The sequence below is a fragment of the Zychaea mexicana genome, assembly GCF_025766255.1.
Source record: "Zychaea mexicana strain RSA 1403 chromosome Unknown BDB00scaffold_96, whole genome shotgun sequence".
In the NCBI taxonomy this organism is placed as follows: Eukaryota; Fungi; Mucoromycota; class Mucoromycetes; order Mucorales; family Lichtheimiaceae; genus Zychaea; species Zychaea mexicana.
In genome coordinates, this window is record NW_026516759.1 from 75,767 (window position 1) to 94,987 (window position 19,221).

The 19,221-nt window shown below is 41.5% G+C and overlaps 6 protein-coding genes across 6 annotated transcripts; all 6 read left to right on the forward strand.

Moving 5' to 3' along the window:
• Positions 1-2,945: 2,945 nt before the first annotated feature.
• BDB00DRAFT_932265 (uncharacterized protein) lies at positions 2,946-4,449 on the forward strand (the record flags this gene model as incomplete). Its single annotated transcript, XM_053129071.1, has 4 exons — positions 2,946-3,430; positions 3,515-3,550; positions 3,658-3,814; positions 3,909-4,449. Exons 1-4 carry the CDS (start codon positions 3,187-3,189, stop codon positions 4,447-4,449), a joined length of 978 nt encoding a protein of 325 aa, XP_052975301.1. The 5' UTR covers positions 2,946-3,186.
• A 987-nt stretch (positions 4,450-5,436) lies between these two features.
• BDB00DRAFT_845369 (acyl-CoA N-acyltransferase) lies at positions 5,437-6,267 on the forward strand. Its single transcript, XM_053125076.1, has 2 exons — positions 5,437-5,557; positions 5,667-6,267. Exons 1-2 carry the CDS (start codon positions 5,449-5,451, stop codon positions 6,101-6,103), a joined length of 546 nt encoding a protein of 181 aa, XP_052975302.1. The 5' UTR covers positions 5,437-5,448; the 3' UTR covers positions 6,104-6,267.
• Positions 6,268-6,304: 37 nt separating this feature from the next.
• BDB00DRAFT_876821 (uncharacterized protein) lies at positions 6,305-7,111 on the forward strand (the record flags this gene model as incomplete). The annotated part of the gene is made up of 3 exons (XM_053127530.1): positions 6,305-6,374; positions 6,486-6,664; positions 6,764-7,111. The coding sequence occupies 3 exons, from the start codon at positions 6,305-6,307 to the stop codon at positions 7,109-7,111; spliced, it is 597 nt and encodes a 198-aa protein (XP_052975303.1).
• A 6,594-nt stretch (positions 7,112-13,705) lies between these two features.
• BDB00DRAFT_932268 (uncharacterized protein) lies at positions 13,706-15,176 on the forward strand (the record flags this gene model as incomplete). Its single annotated transcript, XM_053129072.1, has 4 exons — positions 13,706-14,190; positions 14,275-14,310; positions 14,418-14,574; positions 14,669-15,176. The coding sequence occupies exons 1-4, from the start codon at positions 13,947-13,949 to the stop codon at positions 15,174-15,176; spliced, it is 945 nt and encodes a 314-aa protein (XP_052975304.1). The 5' UTR covers positions 13,706-13,946.
• A 987-nt stretch (positions 15,177-16,163) lies between these two features.
• Positions 16,164-16,994, forward strand: BDB00DRAFT_845386 (acyl-CoA N-acyltransferase). Its single transcript, XM_053125077.1, has 2 exons — positions 16,164-16,284; positions 16,394-16,994. Exons 1-2 carry the CDS (start codon positions 16,176-16,178, stop codon positions 16,828-16,830), a joined length of 546 nt encoding a protein of 181 aa, XP_052975305.1. The 5' UTR covers positions 16,164-16,175; the 3' UTR covers positions 16,831-16,994.
• Positions 16,703-17,987, forward strand: BDB00DRAFT_640766 (uncharacterized protein). The gene has a single exon (XM_053118131.1). The coding sequence runs from the start codon at positions 17,032-17,034 to the stop codon at positions 17,905-17,907; it is 876 nt and encodes a 291-aa protein (XP_052975306.1). The 5' UTR covers positions 16,703-17,031; the 3' UTR covers positions 17,908-17,987.
• The last annotated feature ends 1,234 nt before the right edge of the window (positions 17,988-19,221 follow it).

Sequence of the window (19,221 nt, forward strand, 5' to 3'; positions counted from 1 at the left end):
TGAGAGTTATATATCCACAGATAGCTTCCAAAAGGTGTATACTCCTGAAGCAATTGTATTAGAGCAACAGAACATGGTACTACAGAAGCTGCATGATGTACTCTACAATATGCGGTCGGATCAGCAAAAATCCGATTTACTTAGTAGTATCGATGGGACTATCGACGAATATACAATGAGTATCGACATTAGCGACATCGAATTACCAAGCAATGTGAAGACGAAAGGACGCCCTGCTAACACAAGAAATGCACGATTACCGTCAAAGTTCGAACTCGATGAAAAGGATAGCCAGCAACGCTTTCAAAATAGAAATGCCAACGAGTCAGAGGAACTCTCCGAAGGCAGCAACACTGAGGATGATAACATCTACATTTTTCCTCAACAAGGGAAAAGAAAGGATCCGGAGATGAACTTCCTTTATAGCACGAAAAAAAAGGTACGTGCTCTTCTGATGGAATTCTAGCTAACAAATACTTGCAGCTATCATGATTTTTTGTAACCAAACTAAGTTGATAAACTATTTATTGTAGATCCAAAAAAGATTTTGTACCCAAGCTGAAGTTCTTCGTTCATCCAAACATCCCTCGCAAGTTCATTGAAACAACTGTCGACATTATGTCTGATGGCTTCTGTGGCTTCCGCACAATCGCACATCATGTACACGGCAATCAAGAAGCTTTTATGTTGGTCAAGCTACAAATGCTGGAGTGCTTCAAGATAAACAAGGATATATATCAGCAGCACTATGTATTTATGCGTGTAGATTTACAGCGCATTGAAACATCACTATCTTACGCACTTGATGCACCACGACCCCCAGAATCGTGCCCATCGGATTACTGGTTCCTTGCGCCTGACTTTGCACAGATCGCTGCAGACACTTATCAACGACCTCTTGCAATTTGTCCAGACAATGATAAGAAAAAGCCAGACTCTGACGAATACGCTTATGAGCCATCTCTAATTTTGCCAATGCAAGGTCCATCGTCCGACAACAAGAATCCTCTCCCCATCATTATGCAGCATCTGAATAACAATCATTGGGCTACCATCGATACAAAAGGACACATTATCAAGATGGACTGGCCGATTATCAACTCGATGTGTATAAAGGCATACCGATCAATGGGTAATATTGATAACCTGCGTAAAACAAAGTGGCGTTATCTGCAGATAAAAAAGCGTGACGACGAAAAGACAGTGCGTGCTGGACCCTTTACATTAGATTAATCATTCTACTACTTCCTGTACAGTAATTCTAATTCCCTCTCTTCTCGAACACCACTCTCTACATTTCATTGTTATTTGATATATTCTGGCATGTGTTAAACAGCGATGTTGATAAGATTTACATAATACCTTAAAGGAACATTATATTTTACATCACTTTGATTTATAGCTCTCCCTTTATATGGTATAGCAAATAACAGAACACACCACTTAGGTATACTCATAACCTTGCGGACACCCCCACAAGTATATATTTATAGGATGTGTGTAACCTGATGAGGAAATAGAAGGGGGTGTCCGTAAGGATTAGAGGGGGGTGTCCGTATCAAAAGCCTGAACCAGATAAGTTTGCTTCCAACAAAACCATCCACATTGAAGTAGTAGGTGGTAGTGATCCAAGCCCGGGATTTACTGTATCGCTTGCGTTTATGAACGTCATATTAGCAATGACTGGGATATGACATGATGGCCAAGTCTTATCATATACATGATGACAGAAAGCGATGCGTATAGAAGTGACACATAAAGAATATATAGCATGAAACGGGACTATATATAAAGTTCAAATATGGAGTACCATATAAGCACAAAGCGACCGGGGAAAAGATAAATGTGTACTACAGCTGTTCTCGATTAAAATGGAGTATGTAACGCTCAAGCTCCGGCATGAAATATGCAAACACACACGTATGTCAATGAGTTATGGAATCCATTTGCCTCTATACCGTACATAATGGTCGTCAAGTTTCTAAAACGCTAACGAGCCTTGATATGATGACGGTGGAAGGGCATGCGCTCAGCGCTGAAAATTAGCTTCAAATACCTCGTCTTCTGCTGTATGCGACGTACAATACTAACATATCCAAACATTGCGAGTTTCAATTAACCGTTCCATTTCTAATGAAGAAAGTGCATCATTGTTGTTTTTTTACCGAGAGTATAGAAACATCCAGACATAGTGATAAACTTGTCTCTATCGTTACAGTAGAATTTTACAACCCGTACTACTGACAATTCACTGTGTACAACTGCTGCTAGATTATGTGTATCTTTTGCTGGAGGGGTAAAGAAGACTAAAGAAATGTTCATCTACTCAGCAGTGCCCTGAAAGAATTCACCATGGACAGTACGCATAATCAAAAACGCATCAGACTGCCCACCCTTCAGGGCAATCACGGGCATAACAATTATGGGCAGTAAGACATTGTAACAAAGACGACAATATCATAGGAACAAGGCCGTCGCAGGGCTAACCAATGGAAGAGAAGAAGAAATGGGCCACAACCATCGACCTTATTGTGGTGCATTCTAAAACAGACTTATATATTAAACATTAATAGAGCATGTATCGCTCAATCTGCCGACCAACAGCAGCATGTAGTCTAAAGCTCAATCAGTGAGTAGCGTCGTTGTGCTCAGTGGCTCGTTTTTTTTTCCAATCTTCGACATATACTACAGTACTTCTATTTTTACAAACAAGGTCACAATACAATGAAAGCATATTGTTTTACTCTTTGTTTTCGACATATACTCCTTCTATTTTTTTTACAAACAAGGTTGCAATAACAATGAAAGCATATGGTTTTACTCTCTGTTCAACAGAGATGGATCCTGCGGCCTTTCCCATTTTGAAGTGTTGTTATTGTATATAACGATGACAGAAGAACAAACCTTTACATTTGCTTCTTTGTTAGTTCCTACAATAGCGAGAAGGAACACGGCTCTTTTGCATGGTATAAATTGAAAACAAAGAGTCTGCTGCACCTCATATACCCGAAGCTATAGTAACCAGAAGCCAGTACTATTGTCTCGACGTCTTTCTCTCCGTATATAAATACTGGCATATCAAATGCAAAACGTGTTAATAATATACACACTACACCTTCTATTTACCTACTCTACATCTATCTATTTGCCTCACCAACGTCTCTTTCTGTCTTTCATCCCCTTAAAATGACATTTTTTCCAGAGTCAACGCCAGAGTCAGCAAGTTCTCCTCAGCAGCAAGAGGTTGCAAGCCCACCAACTCCACAGCAACCTGGATCGCCACAGCGTGAAGGACAGCCCCTTGAAGAGCAGACAGGTGAAGGGCATTCTGGACAGCAAGAGCGTACCCAAGAAAGTCAGTCTGGTAAAGGAGCTCAGCAGCAACGAAGCCGCGCCGACAAAGGGAAAGGCCGCGCAGTTCCGGGACAAGGTATGTACAATTATTCTAATGGATGCTGCTGCTGACATAAAATCCAGCTTAATTCTAACACGACTCCATTCTGAACAATTGAAGGAGGATCTGGCGAACTATCAACCTCTTCTGCATCTGGTATGTCTTATCGTTCACTTTGTGTTACTCAACAATGTTTATAATGAAACGTCAAACAACGGGATTTCCTTTTTCACTAACAAAGAAAAACAAATAATCTAATACAGGTACTCCTGAGCAGCAATTCCCGTCGCGGGCAGGCTCCAAGCGCGCGCACGAACAAGTGGACCGTGGCGACAAGGAAGGAGAAGAGGAGAGATCCCCCGGAGCCCGCGGATCGGGTAGTGCATCGCCGACTCTGGACAGCAAAAAGGTCGCGAAAACGTACGTATAATTCAAGACAAAATGCTATTGTTACTACGTGACGAGGAAGAACAAGAAAACCAGCTCACAAGTAAGCATTTTGTACATGTAATAGACTACTTCCTTGGTTGGCCACTCTGTCAGCAGTCATCAAGCTCTCCCATGAGGATTTTGAAATCGCCGACAAAAATCTATCAATGATCAGTGATCGTTACCAGTTTTTGGAAACCCTTTTCAATTTTACCCAAGTTATGGAAAATTGTCTTTCACGACCTCCTTATTCTATATCACTCCCGGACGACCCCCTTGATGACTATCTAGTCCAGATGAGAAATCAGCTTTTTGACGAGGCTTCTGAATACATACGGTTGAATCTACAAGGCGGAAGAGAAACACACCCAGTAACAACATCCTCTTCGGCCGCGGCTGCGGCTGCGAGTTCGTCGTCGTCGTCAGCTCAAGCCACAACAGCAACAACAGCGCCACCAGCAGCATCGACTGCCGAAAAAGTGGATACGAAGAAACAAAAGAAAGAAGCAGTCGATCCTGAGGAAGGAAAGGAAGAAGAAGCGGTCGATCCTGAGGAAGGAAAGGAAGAAGTCGATCCTGAGGAACGAGAGAAAGGAAAAAAACGCATGGGCTATATTAGCTCATAATGATGCTCATTTTTTACTTGTTCATATACGAGAAATGCAATAGTATTTTCAGTGCAAGTAGTAATAACAATGCAGCAGTATACTTTTTGTCTACCAATTAATAGTAAAATCAGTGCATCTGTCTTCAAAAATAAAGTGTAACAGATATGGAAATGACATTCATGCAATTTGTGCTACAACAGTGATTTCAATATTAAGCAAACAATTCAATAAATTCAGACTGTGCACTCGTCTTACATATATAAATTTGACAGGTTCTTTCATAGTTTTACTACGGCGGATAAAAAAGCATATGTACTTCACGGGATGTGCTTAGCATAGTTAGCATAGCAGTATTGTTCTCAGCATGTTTGATGAATTAAAAAAGCATCATCAATCAAGGATAGGTCTCTAACAACCGAATCAAATATCTAATATCATAGAACTCTCTGTTTCACCAAGTTTGCATAAATGTTGTATATCAATGGATTATATTGACAACAAACCTATTTTGTTCCTCTACATAACACCTTTATTTTACAGTGATAACTTCTTCAGTCTCTAAGATAAATCACTCCATCAATAGCGGAGAGCTATAGTAATGAATAGCAAGTAGCGCGTAATATGTGTATATTGCACTGGTGTTTTTATCATTCTCTTCGTCGATGGAAGCGGCTTATCATGTAATATTAGTGCGTAGTCGGTTAAAACATTATATCATACGCGGATTCTTTTGTCGATATTTTATAGAGATGGTTACCAATATATGAAGTTGCTTTTCCATTTCATTAACAGCATCTCTGTTCTGCCATCAGTGATAAGTCTAACATGCCATTTAAAATTGAAAGCGTGAGAAAACATTTGTGCGTAGATGCATCATGCATCTGGCTTCCCAAAGAAATGGTATCAAAGAGCTTTTCGTGTGACTGTGTACGGAGGGCGTAAAGTGTAAGCATATAAAAGAGAACATGGACCGATGCAAGACGTGCATATTGTTTTTTTTTAGGAGCTAGCATTGTGATGGGCGAAACGAACAAAAGAACTCATATACGCAAAGCAACGCCGGATGACATTTATCTTACGCAAAGCATCGTCAATTTGGTGAACCGAACATTTCGAAGTGACAGCTGTAAGTGCAGTTTACATCGAGTCTAGTATAACCTTTTCAAATGATATTAATTTTATTCTTATCACTCGACGGAACATTGTGAACATATAATCAAACAAAGGTGACTTAGTCTCCGATACGGAAATCTTTCCCGACAACGAGCGCGTTACATTCGAAGATATTGAAACACTGATAGTTGAAAGTGGTGGGAAATCGAGTGCGCTCTGGTTCGCTTTCGATCAACAGTGGGTACAAGAGCACGGCAAGTACGAAGAAGTCATTGTCGGTGCAGTGAAAATCGGCCCGTATAATTTCCGTAGCCACAAGGATAGTTGCATCCTCGAAATCTTCGCCATTTCCCCTGAATATCGAAAGCGTGGTCTAGGCAGCTTTCTAGCTCAGGAAGCACTAAAGTATGCAAAGGAGTCGGGATATACGACAGCGTACTTAATGGTCCTCGACTCAAAACCGAAACTGCTTGATTGGTGTCGACGGGCGCTAGGATTTGAAGAGATTTACACTGTAAATATACAGGACGTCATAAGATCAACAGAGATGCAGCCGTAGTTGTATTAAAGAGAGAATTGTTTTACAAGGGTTTATTATAGTTTCGCCAATTATTTGTATGCATGCTAGATAAAATCACTCGAAAAAATCACGGAAACGGATTTCGGAAATTACTTTCTCCGAACGGTTAATTATATAACCGAACCAAAATTCGTTTTTCAGTTTTGGGGTAGTTTTGGGTTTTTTAACTTCTTCCTCAAAATGGAACCGCAAAAACAGCAACAAATCCAATCCCAAGAAACACCCGAGCAACCTCAATTGAAAAGATGCAGTAATTGCAAATCTTATCGCCCTTTGCTATTTTTTGTTATCAATAGACAAGATTACAACACGTGTAGAAAATGCCATGAACGCCAAAGTGACGTCGGTAAACCAATCGCAGAGCAGTTACTCCTGACAGTGGACGAAGTACTCGACATGATTCCTTCGCGTCAAAGTTTGAGGAACGTAGCCGACAGTCTCGAAGATTACAGCCTCGACGCGTATGTGCAACTTGACGACGATATGTTGGCGTTGTCAGATTCGCAACTTGTGATCAACATCCGCGATCGTATCCAGGCTGTTGACGGATACCATTACTACGAAGCATACCGAACAGAACCACGAAGAAAGTTCGGCTATTCTTTCCTTTTTCGATGCTCGCAAGATTTCGATGTGTAGGGTCAAGCTGCCATTCGTTCACGATTGTATCGGCGTATGGCAACTTTCTTGTGCAATGGCCGCATCAGCGGCATGGTCGATCGAGTGAATGGTTACTTTCACTTGAATATCGAACACTCCTGTGGGCATAGGGCTGCACCTGCCGTCGAAAATTACGCCGTCCCGCAAAATGTACGTGCATACATCGCTGCAAATGCCATCGACTTGGATGCACAACAGCTGCATCGTAACATTATCCGTCAGTTTCAACAAGAAGCGACAAGAATAACGCAGGGGCAAGTGTATTACTGGGCGTGCCAGTCGATCCAAGACCAATATACACTGCACAACAACCAGTTTAGTCCCTGATGAAAAGCAAAGGAACGCAACAGTATCTAGTACTTCCTTTACAGATTTGAACTCGAATGGTTTTATTATATGCTCGCCAATCAAAGCTCTTGAGAAAGGCTGAATTCCTTCAACCATTTCGTCTCGAAAAACAAAAATAGATGACTTCTCCAACCCTGCACTTTGTGCTGCAAGGAGTGCCTTATCAATATTAGACGCATGTGATATGAAGAACCTTGACGCTTGTTTTTCGAATTTGGTACACCAACTCCTCTACTGTATACGATGGATTCGATGGGCTGACAATTCCACCTAAAAAAATAAAGTTTTTATCTCTAAGAAGCAAATTCGGATGGTAACAAAAAGTCAAAAAATTATAGTTGCCGACCTGTTATCAAAGTACCACATACTGGCACCGCATACATAGTCAACCTATTTTTGTAATACGAGTGTCCGAATATTATGCGTTTAGTGTTTATGTAAAGTTGCATATATATAGTAGTATGCCTACCGGCGGCTCTTGTGCACCTTCATAAAAGATCTTTTAAAGGGATGCGCCGCATATATCATTCACCCTAAAAGTTTCTATCGATAACGATCACCTGATCATATGTAGTCAAAACAGACGTGATCCGCTCTATGGGATGAGAGAGAATAGCACTGTTGACCACAAATTAGTGATGGGATATACGCAGAATCAATTGCTGAACGAAACAAAGTCATGCGAGCATTAATAAAAGCTGATGCGAGAGTTTTATAATGCAGGCGTTGTGGTTAGGGGCTCGTCCAATAATCTCCACTCTAACAGCTGACGGTCATTGAGCTGAGAATATAAAATACAACGAACGTAATTACAAGGTAGATCATAAAGTGTCATTCTAGACCGCCTCGTCGTCAATTTCAAGGCAAAACGTGAGTTTGTGCATTCATCGGGCGCGCAAAACAAGCAGTATCACAAGCCAATGTTTCAATAGATTACTTCAACGCCATTGTCTATTCGTGCCCTTAATTTACAAGCACTGTATTAGTGCATGTGCCTGATCTCGGTAACTCATGATGATCAAAACTTACACAGTACGAGAAATGCATAAAGACTGTGACGGCTTGTGCATCTCGTACTCCATTTACTATAATAAAGAAGCTAAGAAAGAAATTTGATTGTTTACAATGATGCAATGATTTTCAATAAAACATCCCAATTCAAATATTGGAGTTTTCGGTCTATTCAATATCGGTAAACCAAAGACCATCCATTTTGGCACCCATTATCAAACAAGCCTCATCTGAAGACGCATTATGTATGATATTTAAATGAGGCGTTCAGCGAGACAGAGGAAGTCAAACGACGGTATTAAAAGGCTTTTGATACGGACACCCCCTTCTATATTTAATCCTCATCAGGTTACACACATCCTATAAATATATACTTGTGGGGGTGTCCGCAAGGATGTGTTCACTGGATTTGTTCACTTGTTATTGTTATCATACATCTTTCGATATATAACAAAAAGGAACCATAAAAAGTACATGAAAAACATTCCTTAATGCTTTTCAAACTCTCTAGGGTGTCTCTACGGATGTGTTTATGTGCAGTAGTTTATACAAGTATACAAATGCTCCTCAATAAACAGTATACTTTGATAATATATCTTCAACTTTCTACCTACGTTTATCATCCTGCTATCCCAACACTATGGAGCAATTGATTGACACTACTTATACCGGATCAAATAAGCAAATTGTGAAAGCAATCAACGAGCAAGCCAGAGAATACAACTTTGCGGTTTCAACTAAACGAAGTGAGAAGAACGTAAATATCGTGATCCAGTGCGTACATGGTGGAAGCTATCGCAATACACATGGAGTAACTGAAGAAACGCGGGGACGCCAAACAGCGACGAAAACGACCGGCTGCCAATGGACCATGAACCTAAGGTGGTCCGAGAAGGATAAGCACTGGAAAGTAACGAAGGTCAGCAACGACAATGAGCACAACCACTCCCTCGACAAGCCTCCTCAGTATTACCACCAACACCGCACGCCAACTCTCCACGCCGAGCAGCAAATATTATCATTGACAGATAATTCCGTCAGGCCCCTCATGATACATCGAGAAGTCCAGAACCACAAAGACGGCGCAATTATGACCATGAGGGATCTATACAATTTTCGTGCGCAAATATTCCGTGAGGATAATCATGGCGGCTTCAATAGGATATTCGAGTTCCTCATTGGTAACAACTATATCACTAGATATAAGCCAGACGGCACAGGTAAAAGTCTCGACGCCCTTTTTTTTACCCATGAAACGAGTATAGCAAAAGCACGACGATTCAATGAGATCATTGCTATCGATGCGACGTACAAAACGAGCAGAACCAATATGCCTCTTGTCAATGTTGTTGGTGTCAGTCATCTCGGTGCATCAAAGCTCAAGAACGTGCTTATTGCCTCTGCTTTCTTGGTAAACGAGAAAGAAGAGTCGTACACCTGGCTCCTTCGGACTATGCGACAAGTCATATGGCCAGAAGGAAACGTACGCATCTTCATTACGGACAACGAAAGAGCTTTAATCAACGCCATCGAGTCAACTTTCAAAGATGCAGAGCATATACTTTGCGGGTGGCATATGGAGCAGCATTTACGTAGCATTTTCAGTACTTGCTTTCCACCGAACAGCGAAGAGATAGGCGAAGCCAAAGCTATCATTAAGCAAATGGTTTATGTTGGTAAAAAAGACGAAGCGACTTTCCAGGCTGCCATTGACGCTTATAAGTGTCTGATCGAAAAAGGTGCTCTTGCGTATGCCAACGAAAACCATAAGCGATCCAACAAAAAGCACAAGAAAACAAAGTCCAAAGCGAAGCGTCATGACGACAGCAGCAATAGCGAGAACGACAGAGATACTGAAGATGATGCAAGGTCTGCAATAAGTTTGCTGGCAAACAAAAAGAAAGAGAAAATGATGGACTATCTCAACGGGTATGTTAACTACCTTTATCCAATATTTGACTGAGGCTTTTGCCGAGTTGTGCTCACCAGCTGTATTATATTATATTATATAGCTGTCTTGAATATAAGGAGAAATGGGGTGCTTGTTATGCTGGAAGACTTTTAAACATGGGAATGAGGGCATCATCGCGTGTTGAAGGAACACACTGGCGCATCAAAGATACAATGCAAACGACCGGAAGCTTGTTTAAAACGGTCAAAGCAATTGATCGTGTCATGCGTAAATCGGTATGTACTACACCCTTTGTTTTCGAATTGAAAAGTTAATGTGTTAACAGATATGCTAATGTTGGCTGATGAAGAGACTCAGTTTTTGCAAGAAAGACATAAAATGCCACTGTATGGAAAGCATGAATCGGCTGCGATGCAAGAGCTCTTTGGCACTATTTCGTTTTTTGCTTTGAATCGACTCCGAAGGGAGCTCAAACGAGCTTGGGATAACTGCGATAAATATCAACTTGACTCAAGCGAGTGCTGGTGTGGTACCACGCTAAACTATGGACTGCCGTGTCAACATAATATCGCACGAAAAGGGTTCAGTATAAGCTTGTCGGATATCCCTGATCGATGGCGTTTGGAATATGACAGAGGTATAATTTTCTGCTATAGTAATACTGTGATTATACTATGCGCCTGTAATATACTTCATATCCTAATATGAGAGTTATTTATCCACAGATAGCTTCCAAAAGGTGTATACTCCTGAAGCAATTGTATTAGAGCAACAGAACATGGTACTACAGAAGCTGCATGATGTACTCTACAATATGCGGTCGGATCAGCAAAAATCCGATTTACTTAGCAGTATCGATGGGACTATCGACGAATATACAATGAGTATCGACATTAGCGACATCGAATTACCAAGCAATGTGAAGACGAAAGGACGCCCTGCTAACACAAGAAATGCACGATTACCGTCAAAGTTCGAACTCGATGAAAAGGATAGCCAGCAACGCTTTCAAAATAGAAATGCCAACGAGTCAGAGGAACTCTCCGAAGGCAGCAACACTGAGGATGATAACATCTACATTTTTCCTCAACAAGGGAAAAGAAAGGATCCGGAGATGAACTTCCTTTAAAGCACGAAAAAAAAGGTACGTGCTCTTCTGATGGAGTTCTAGCTAACAAATACTTGCAGCTATCATGATTTTTTGTAACCAAACTAAGTTGATAAACTATTTATTGTAGATCCAAAAAAGATTTTGTACCCAAGCTGAAGTTCTTCGTTCATCCAAACATCCCTCGCAAGTTCATTGAAACAACTGTCGACATTATGTCTGATGGCTTCTGTGGCTTCCGCACAATCGCACATCATGTACACGGCAATCAAGAGGCTTTTATGTTGGTCAAGCTACAAATGCTGGAGTGCTTCAAGATAAACAAGGATATATATCAGCAGCACTATGTATTTATGCGTGTAAATTTACAGCGCATTGAAACATCACTATCTTACGCACTTGATGCACCACGACCCCCAGAATCGTGCCCATCGGATTACTGGTTCCTTGCGCCTGACTTTGCACAGATCGCTGCAGACACTTATCAACGACCTCTTGCAATTTATCCAGACAATGATAAGAAAAAGCCAGACTCTGACGAATACGCTTATGAGCCATCTCTAATTTTGCCAATGCAAGGTCCATCGTCCGACAACAAGAATCCTCTCCCCATCATTATGCAGCATCTGAATAACAATCATTGGGCTACCATCGATACAAAAGGACACATTATCAAGATGGACTGGCCGATTATCAACTCGATGTGTATAAAGGCATACCGATCAATGGGTAATATTGATAACCTGCGTAAAACAAAGTGGCGTTATCTGCAGATAAAAAAGCGTGACGACGAAAAGACAGTGCGTGCTGGACCCTTTACACTAGATTAATCATTCTACTACTTCCTGTACAGTAATTCTAATTCCCTCTCTTCTCGAACACCACTCTCTACATTTCATTGTTATTTGATATATTCTGGCATATGTTAAACAGCGATGTTGATAAGATTTACATAATACCTTAAAGGAGCATTATATTTTACATCACTTTGATTTATGGCTCTCCCTTTATATGGTATAGCAAATAACAGAACACACCACTTAGGTATACTCATAACCTTGCGGACACCCCCACAAGTATATATTTATAGGATGTGTGTAACCTGATGAGGAAATAGAAGGGGTTGTCCGTAAGGATTAGAGGGGGGTGTCCGTATCAAAAGCCTGAACCAGATAAGTTTGCTTCCAACAAAACCATCCACATTAAAGTAGTAGGTGGTAGTGATCCAAGCCCGGGATTTACTGTATCGCTTGCGTTTATGAACGTCATATTAGCAATGACTGGGATATGACATGATGGCCAAGTCTTATCATATACATGATGACAGAAAGCGATGCGTATAGAAGTGACACATAATGAATATATAGCATGAAACGGGACTATATATAAAGTTCAAATATAGAGTACCATATAAGCACAAAGCGACCGGGGAAAAGATAAATGTGTACTACAGCTGTTCTCGATTAAAATGGAGTATGTAACGCTCAAGCTCCGGCATGAAATATGCAAACACACACGTATGTCAATGAGTTATGGAATCCATTTGCCTCTATACCGTACATAATGGTCGTCAAGTTTCTAAACCGCTAACGAGCCTTGATATGATGACGGTGGAAGGGCATGCGCTCAGCGCTGAAAATTAGCTTCAAATACCTCGTCTTCTGCTGTATGCGACGTACAATACTAACATATCCAAACATTGCGAGTTTCAATTAACCGTTCCATTTCTAATGAAGAAAGTGCATCATTGTTGTTTTTTTACCGAGAGTATAGAAACATCCAGACATAGTGATAAACTTGTCTCTATCGTTACAGTAGAATTTTACAACCCGTACTACTGACAATTCACTGTGTACAACTGCTGCTAGATTATGTGTATCTTTTGCTGGAGGGGTAAAGAAGACTAAAGAAATGTTCATCTACTCAGCAGTGCCCTGAAAGAATTCACCATGGACAGTACGCATAATCAAAAACGCATCAGACTGCCCACCCTTCAGGGCAATCACGGGCATAACAATTATGGGCAGTAAGACATTGTAACAAAGACGACAATATCATAGGAACAAGGCCGTCGCAGGGCTAACCAATGGAAGAGAAGAAGAAATGGGCCACAACCATCGACCTTATTGTGGTGCATTCTAAAACAGACTTATATATTAAACATTAATAGAGCATGTATCGCTCAATCTGCCGACCAACAGCAGCATGTAGTCTAAAGCTCAATCAGTGAGTAGCGTCGTTGTGCTCAGTGGCTCGTTTTTTTTTCCAATCTTCGACATATACTACAGTACTTCTATTTTTACAAACAAGGTCACAATACAATGAAAGCATATTGTTTTACTCTTTGTTTTCGACATATACTCCTTCTATTTTTTTTACAAACAAGGTTGCAATAACAATGAAAGCATATGGTTTTACTCTCTGTTCAACAGAGATGGATCCTGCGGCTTTTCCCATTTTGAAGTGTTGTTATCGTATATAACGATGACAGAAGAACAAACCTTTACATTTGCTTCTTTGTTAGTTCCTACAATAGCAAGAAGGAACACGGCTCTTCTGCATGGTATAAATTGAAAACAAAGAGTCTGCTGCACCTCATATACCCGAAGCTATAGTAACCAGAAGCCAGTACTATTGTCTCGACGTCTTTCTCTCCGTATATAAATACTGGCATATCAAATGCAAAACGTGTTAATAATATACACACTACACCTTCTATTTACCTACTCTACATCTATCTATTTGCCTCACCAACGTCTCTTTCTGTCTTTCATCCCCTTAAAATGACATTTTTTCCAGAGTCAACGCCAGAGTCAGCAAGTTCTCCTCAGCAGCAAGAGGTTGCAAGCCCACCAACTCCACAGCAACCTGGATCGCCACAGCGTGAAGGACAGCCCCTTGAAGAGCAGACAGGTGAAGGGCATTCTGGACAGCAAGAGCGTACCCAAGAAAGTCAGTCTGGTAAAGGAGCTCAGCAGCAACGAAGCCGCGCCGACAAAGGGAAAGGCCGCGCAGTTCCGGGACAAGGTATGTACAATTATTCTAATGGATGCTGCTGCTGACATAAAATCCAGCTTAATTCTAACACGACTCCATTCTGAACAATTGAAGGAGGATCTGGCGAACTATCAACCTCTTCTGCATCTGGTATGTCTTATCGTTCACTTTGTGTTACTCAACAATGTTTATAATGAAACGTCAAACAACGGGATTTCCTTTTTCACTAACAAAGAAAAACAAATAATCTAATACAGGTACTCCTGAGCAGCAATTCCCGTCGCGGGCAGGCTCCAAGCGCGCGCACGAACAAGTGGACCGTGGCGACAAGGAAGGAGAAGAGGAGAGATCCCCCAGAGCCCGCGGATCGGGTAGTGCATCGCCGACTCTGGACAGCAAAAAGGTCGCGGAAACGTACGTATAATTCAAGACAAAATGCTATTGTTACTACGTGACGAGGAAGAACAAGGAAACCAGCTCACAAGTAAGCATTTTGTACATGTAATAGACTACTTCCTTGGTTGGCCACTCTGTCAGCAGTCATCAAGCTCTCCCATGAGGATTTTGAAATCGCCGACAAAAATCTATCAATGATCAGTGATCGTTACCAGTTTTTGGAAACCCTTTTCAATTTTACCCAAGTTATGGAAAATTGTCTTTCACGACCTCCTTATTCTATATCACTCCCGGACGACCCCCTTGATGACTATCTAGTCCAGATGAGAAATCAGCTTTTTGACGAGGCTTCTGAATACATACGGTTGAATCTACAAGGCGGAAGAGAAACACACCCAGTAACAACATCCTCTTCGGCCGCGGCTGCGGCTGCGAGTTCGTCGTCGTCGTCAGCTCAAGCCACAACAGCAACAACAGCGCCACCAGCAGCATCGACTGCCGAAAAAGTGGATACGAAGAAACAAAAGAAAGAAGCAGTCGATCCTGAGGAAGGAAAGGAAGAAGTCGATCCTGAGGAACGAGAGAAAGGAAAAAAACGCATGGGCTATATTAGCTCATAATGATGCTCATTTTTTACTTGTTCATATACGAGAAATGCAATAGTATTTTCAGTGCAAGTAGTAATAACAATGCAGCAGTATACTTTTTGTCTACCAATTAATAGTAAAATCAGTGCATCTGTCTTCAAAAATAAAGTGTAACAGATATGGAAATGACATTCATGCAATTTGTGCTACAACAGTGATTTCAATATTAAGCAAACAATTCAATAAATTCAGACTGTGCACTCGTCTTACATATATAAATTTGACAGGTTCTTTCATAGTTTTACTACGGCGGATAAAAAAGCATATGTACTTCACGGGATGTGCTTAGCATAGTTAGCATAGCAGTATTGTTCTCAGCATGTTTGATGAATTAAAAAAGCATCATCAATCAAGGATAGGTCTCTAACAACCGAATCAAATATCTAATATCATAGAACTCTCTGTTTCACCAAGTTTGCATAAATGTTGTATATCAATGGATTATATTGACAACAAACCTATTTTGTTCCTCTACATAACACCTTTATTTTACAGTGATAACTTCTTCAGTCTCTAAGATAAATCACTCCATCAATAGCGGAGAGCTATAGTAATGAATAGCAAGTAGCGCGTAATATGTGTATATTGCACTGGTGTTTTTATCATTCTCTTCGTCGATGGAAGCGGCTTATCATGTAATATTAGTGCGTAGTCGGTTAAAACATTATATCATACGCGGATTCTTTTGTCGATATTTTATAGAGATGGTTACCAATATATGAAGTTGCTTTTCCATTTCATTAACAGCATCTCTGTTCTGCCATCAGTGATAAGTCTAACATGCCATTTAAAATTGAAAGCGTGAGAAAACATTTGTGCGTAGATGCATCATGCATCTGGCTTCCCAAAGAAATGGTATCAAAGAGCTTTTCGTGTGACTGTGTACGGAGGGCGTAAAGTGTAAGCATATAAAAGAGAACATGGACCGATGCAAGACGTGCATATTGTTTTTTTTAAGGAGCTAGCATTGTGATGGGCGAAACGAACAAAAGAACTCATATACGCAAAGCAACGCCGGATGACATTTATCTTACGCAAAGCATCGTCAATTTGGTGAACCGAACATTTCGAAGTGACAGCTGTAAGTGCAGTTTACATCGAGTCTAGTATAACCTTTTCAAATGATATTAATTTTATTCTTATCACTCGACGGAACATTGTGAACATATAATCAAACAAAGGTGACTTAGTCTCCGATACGGAAATCTTTCCCGACAACGAGCGCGTTACATTCGAAGATATTGAAACACTGATAGTTGAAAGTGGTGGGAAATCGAGTGCGCTCTGGTTCGCTTTCGATCAACAGTGGGTACAAGAGCACGGCAAGTACGAAGAAGTCATTGTCGGTGCAGTGAAAATCGGCCCGTATAATTTCCGTAGCCACAAGGATAGTTGCATCCTCGAAATCTTCGCCATTTCCCCTGAATATCGAAAGCGTGGTCTAGGCAGCTTTCTAGCTCAGGAAGCACTAAAGTATGCAAAGGAGTCGGGATATACGACAGCGTACTTAATGGTCCTCGACTCAAAACCGAAACTGCTTGATTGGTGTCGACGGGCGCTAGGATTTGAAGAGATTTACACTGTAAATATACAGGACGTCATAAGATCAACAGAGATGCAGCCGTAGTTGTATTAAAGAGAGAATTGTTTTACAAGGGTTTATTATAGTTTCGCCAATTATTTGTATGCATGCTAGATAAAATCACTCGAAAAAATCACGGAAACGGATTTCGGAAATTACTTTCTCCGAACGGTTAATTATATAACCGAACCAAAATTCGTTTTTCAGTTTTGGGGTAGTTTTGGGTTTTTTAACTTCTTCCTCAAAATGGAACCGCAAAAACAGCAACAAATCCAATCCCAAGAAACACCCGAGCAACCTCAATTGAAAAGATGCAGTAATTGCAAATCTTATCGCCCTTTGCTATTTTTTGTTATCAATAGACAAGATTACAACACGTGTAGAAAATGCCATGAACGCCAAAGTGACGTCGGTAAACCAATCGCAGAGCAGTTACTCCTGACAGTGGACGAAGTACTCGACATGATTCCTTCGCGTCAAAGTTTGAGGAACGTAGCCGACAGTCTCGAAGATTACAGCCTCGACGCGTATGTGCAACTTGACGACGATATGTTGGCGTTGTCAGATTCGCAACTTGTGATCAACATCCGCGATCGTATCCAGGCTGTTGACGGATACCATTACTACGAAGCATACCGAACAGAACCACGAAGAAAGTTCGGCTATTCTTTCCTTTTTCGATGCTCGCAAGATTTCGATGTGCAGGGTCAAGCTGCCATTCGTTCACGATTGTATCGGCGTATGGCAACTTTCTTGTGCAATGGCCGCATCAGCGGCATGGTCGATCGAGTGAATGGTTACTTTCACTTGAATATCGAACACTCCTGTGGGCATAGGGCTGCACCTGCCGTCGAAAATTACGCCGCCCCGCAAAATGTACGTGCATACATCGCTGCAAATGCCATCGACTTGGATGCACAACAGCTGCATCGTAACATTATCCGTCAGTTTCAACAAGAAGCGACAAGAATAACGCAGGGGCAAGTGTATTACTGGGCGTGCCAGTCGATCCAAGACCAATATACACTGCACAACAACCAGTTCAGATCGGCAGAGATGCTCGTCGACAGAGCCGCTGACAAGGGTGTCCGTAAGGTATGTCAAAATGTCCTAAATGATTAGCTACTACTTAATATTGAATACATGTGAGGATCGTGTATACAATCACTTCGACACGTTGAGAAATAGACAAGAACCATTAATAATAGAATCAATAAAATTCAATAACCAATGAACAGATTTTCACCTCAGCACAAAGCAATTACTCGGCTATTGGTTTTACCATGCCATTATTTGATGTAATTTGCGGATCACAGCAACTAGCAGAGGAATACCATGTCGATTCTACATACAAAACAAACCGAGCAGGATACGAACTATTTGGGATAGTCGCAACTGTAAACGGTGCCGGGTTTCCGATTGCATACATGCTTCTGAAGCTTACACCACAGAGTCAGCTAGTAAACGATGGCGAGGATGACACATTTCGTGTTGGTGTTATTGCCGAATTTTTTGCATGTTTAAAGCAAGCTGGTCTTCAACCCAAGTTCATGTTTACGGACAAGGACTGGGGACAGATCTGTGCTATAGAAGCAGTCTGGACAAATAGGAGAGTGCTTAGACTATGTCTGTGGCATCTCGTTCGCTCGGTGAAGAAACGCTTAGCAGAACCCAAAACAGCAAGACCGCAAAATATTTCAGACGAAGCTCGAGTCGGGATTGTTTGTTTTGCGTAAACTGTTGCAGTTTAACGCGCATAATTTGAGTATATTGTTTTTGATCGTGATTATGGATGATTGGATGTTTGGCAAATGGGATACGCAAAGTCGTTGGGTCGCGTCTTAGTGAGACGACGACCCAGGCGTACTATTAGTGATAGCTTTATCTGCGTTGTCGGTCAGCATAACTTGTCGGTTACTGCGCGTCTTGTATGCCGTTGGTGGTGTGACACGTGCTTCCAATAAGGCGAGCAAAGTCATTTGATCACGGTGAGACATGGATTCGAGGACCGAGCGATTGTGTGCAGACATGGGCCATGCCTTGTACCAGGATGGCGACGCTTCTTTGGTTTCGAATTGATCGGCCAAAATACGGTAAGCATCAGGACGTGCAGCCTTTTCTTGTTCGATATTGAGTAGGGCAGCATCGACTACTTCGACAGTAGCTTGTGGACGTGGGACAGAGGTATGTTCGCCTTCCTCTGTGTCGCTACCCACGTTGTAAAGCGAATCGGAATCGGAGACGGAGCTCTCGTCGGATATGTGCATTTCAGTATCAGAGGGATCCGTGGTGGTGTGTTCTGGCTCTTGCACGACAGTAGCCTTGCTGACCTTATGACTCACATCGGTAGAATCGGTGTTACGCTGTGCTACTACTTTGCTGTTGTCTGTAGCCTGGGCGGTGATAGAGATGGTACTCTTGGTCTGACGGTCGGCG

What these genes read in the sequence shown, in the direction of transcription:
- BDB00DRAFT_640766 (XM_053118131.1), top strand. Translation starts at nt 17,032, where the DNA reads ATGGAACCGCAAAAACAGCAACAAATCCAATCCCAAGAAACACCCGAG.
- BDB00DRAFT_845386 (XM_053125077.1), top strand. Translation starts at nt 16,176, where the DNA reads ATGGGCGAAACGAACAAAAGAACTCATATACGCAAAGCAACGCCGGAT. An exon ending in AACATTTCGAAGTGACAGCT is followed by an intron (nt 16,285 to 16,393) that starts GTAAGTGCAGTT and finishes AAGGTGACTTAG; the next exon opens with TCTCCGATACGGAAATCTTT.
- BDB00DRAFT_845369 (XM_053125076.1), top strand. Translation starts at nt 5,449, where the DNA reads ATGGGCGAAACGAACAAAAGAACTCATATACGCAAAGCAACGCCGGAT. An exon ending in AACATTTCGAAGTGACAGCT is followed by an intron (nt 5,558 to 5,666) that starts GTAAGTGCAGTT and finishes AAGGTGACTTAG; the next exon opens with TCTCCGATACGGAAATCTTT.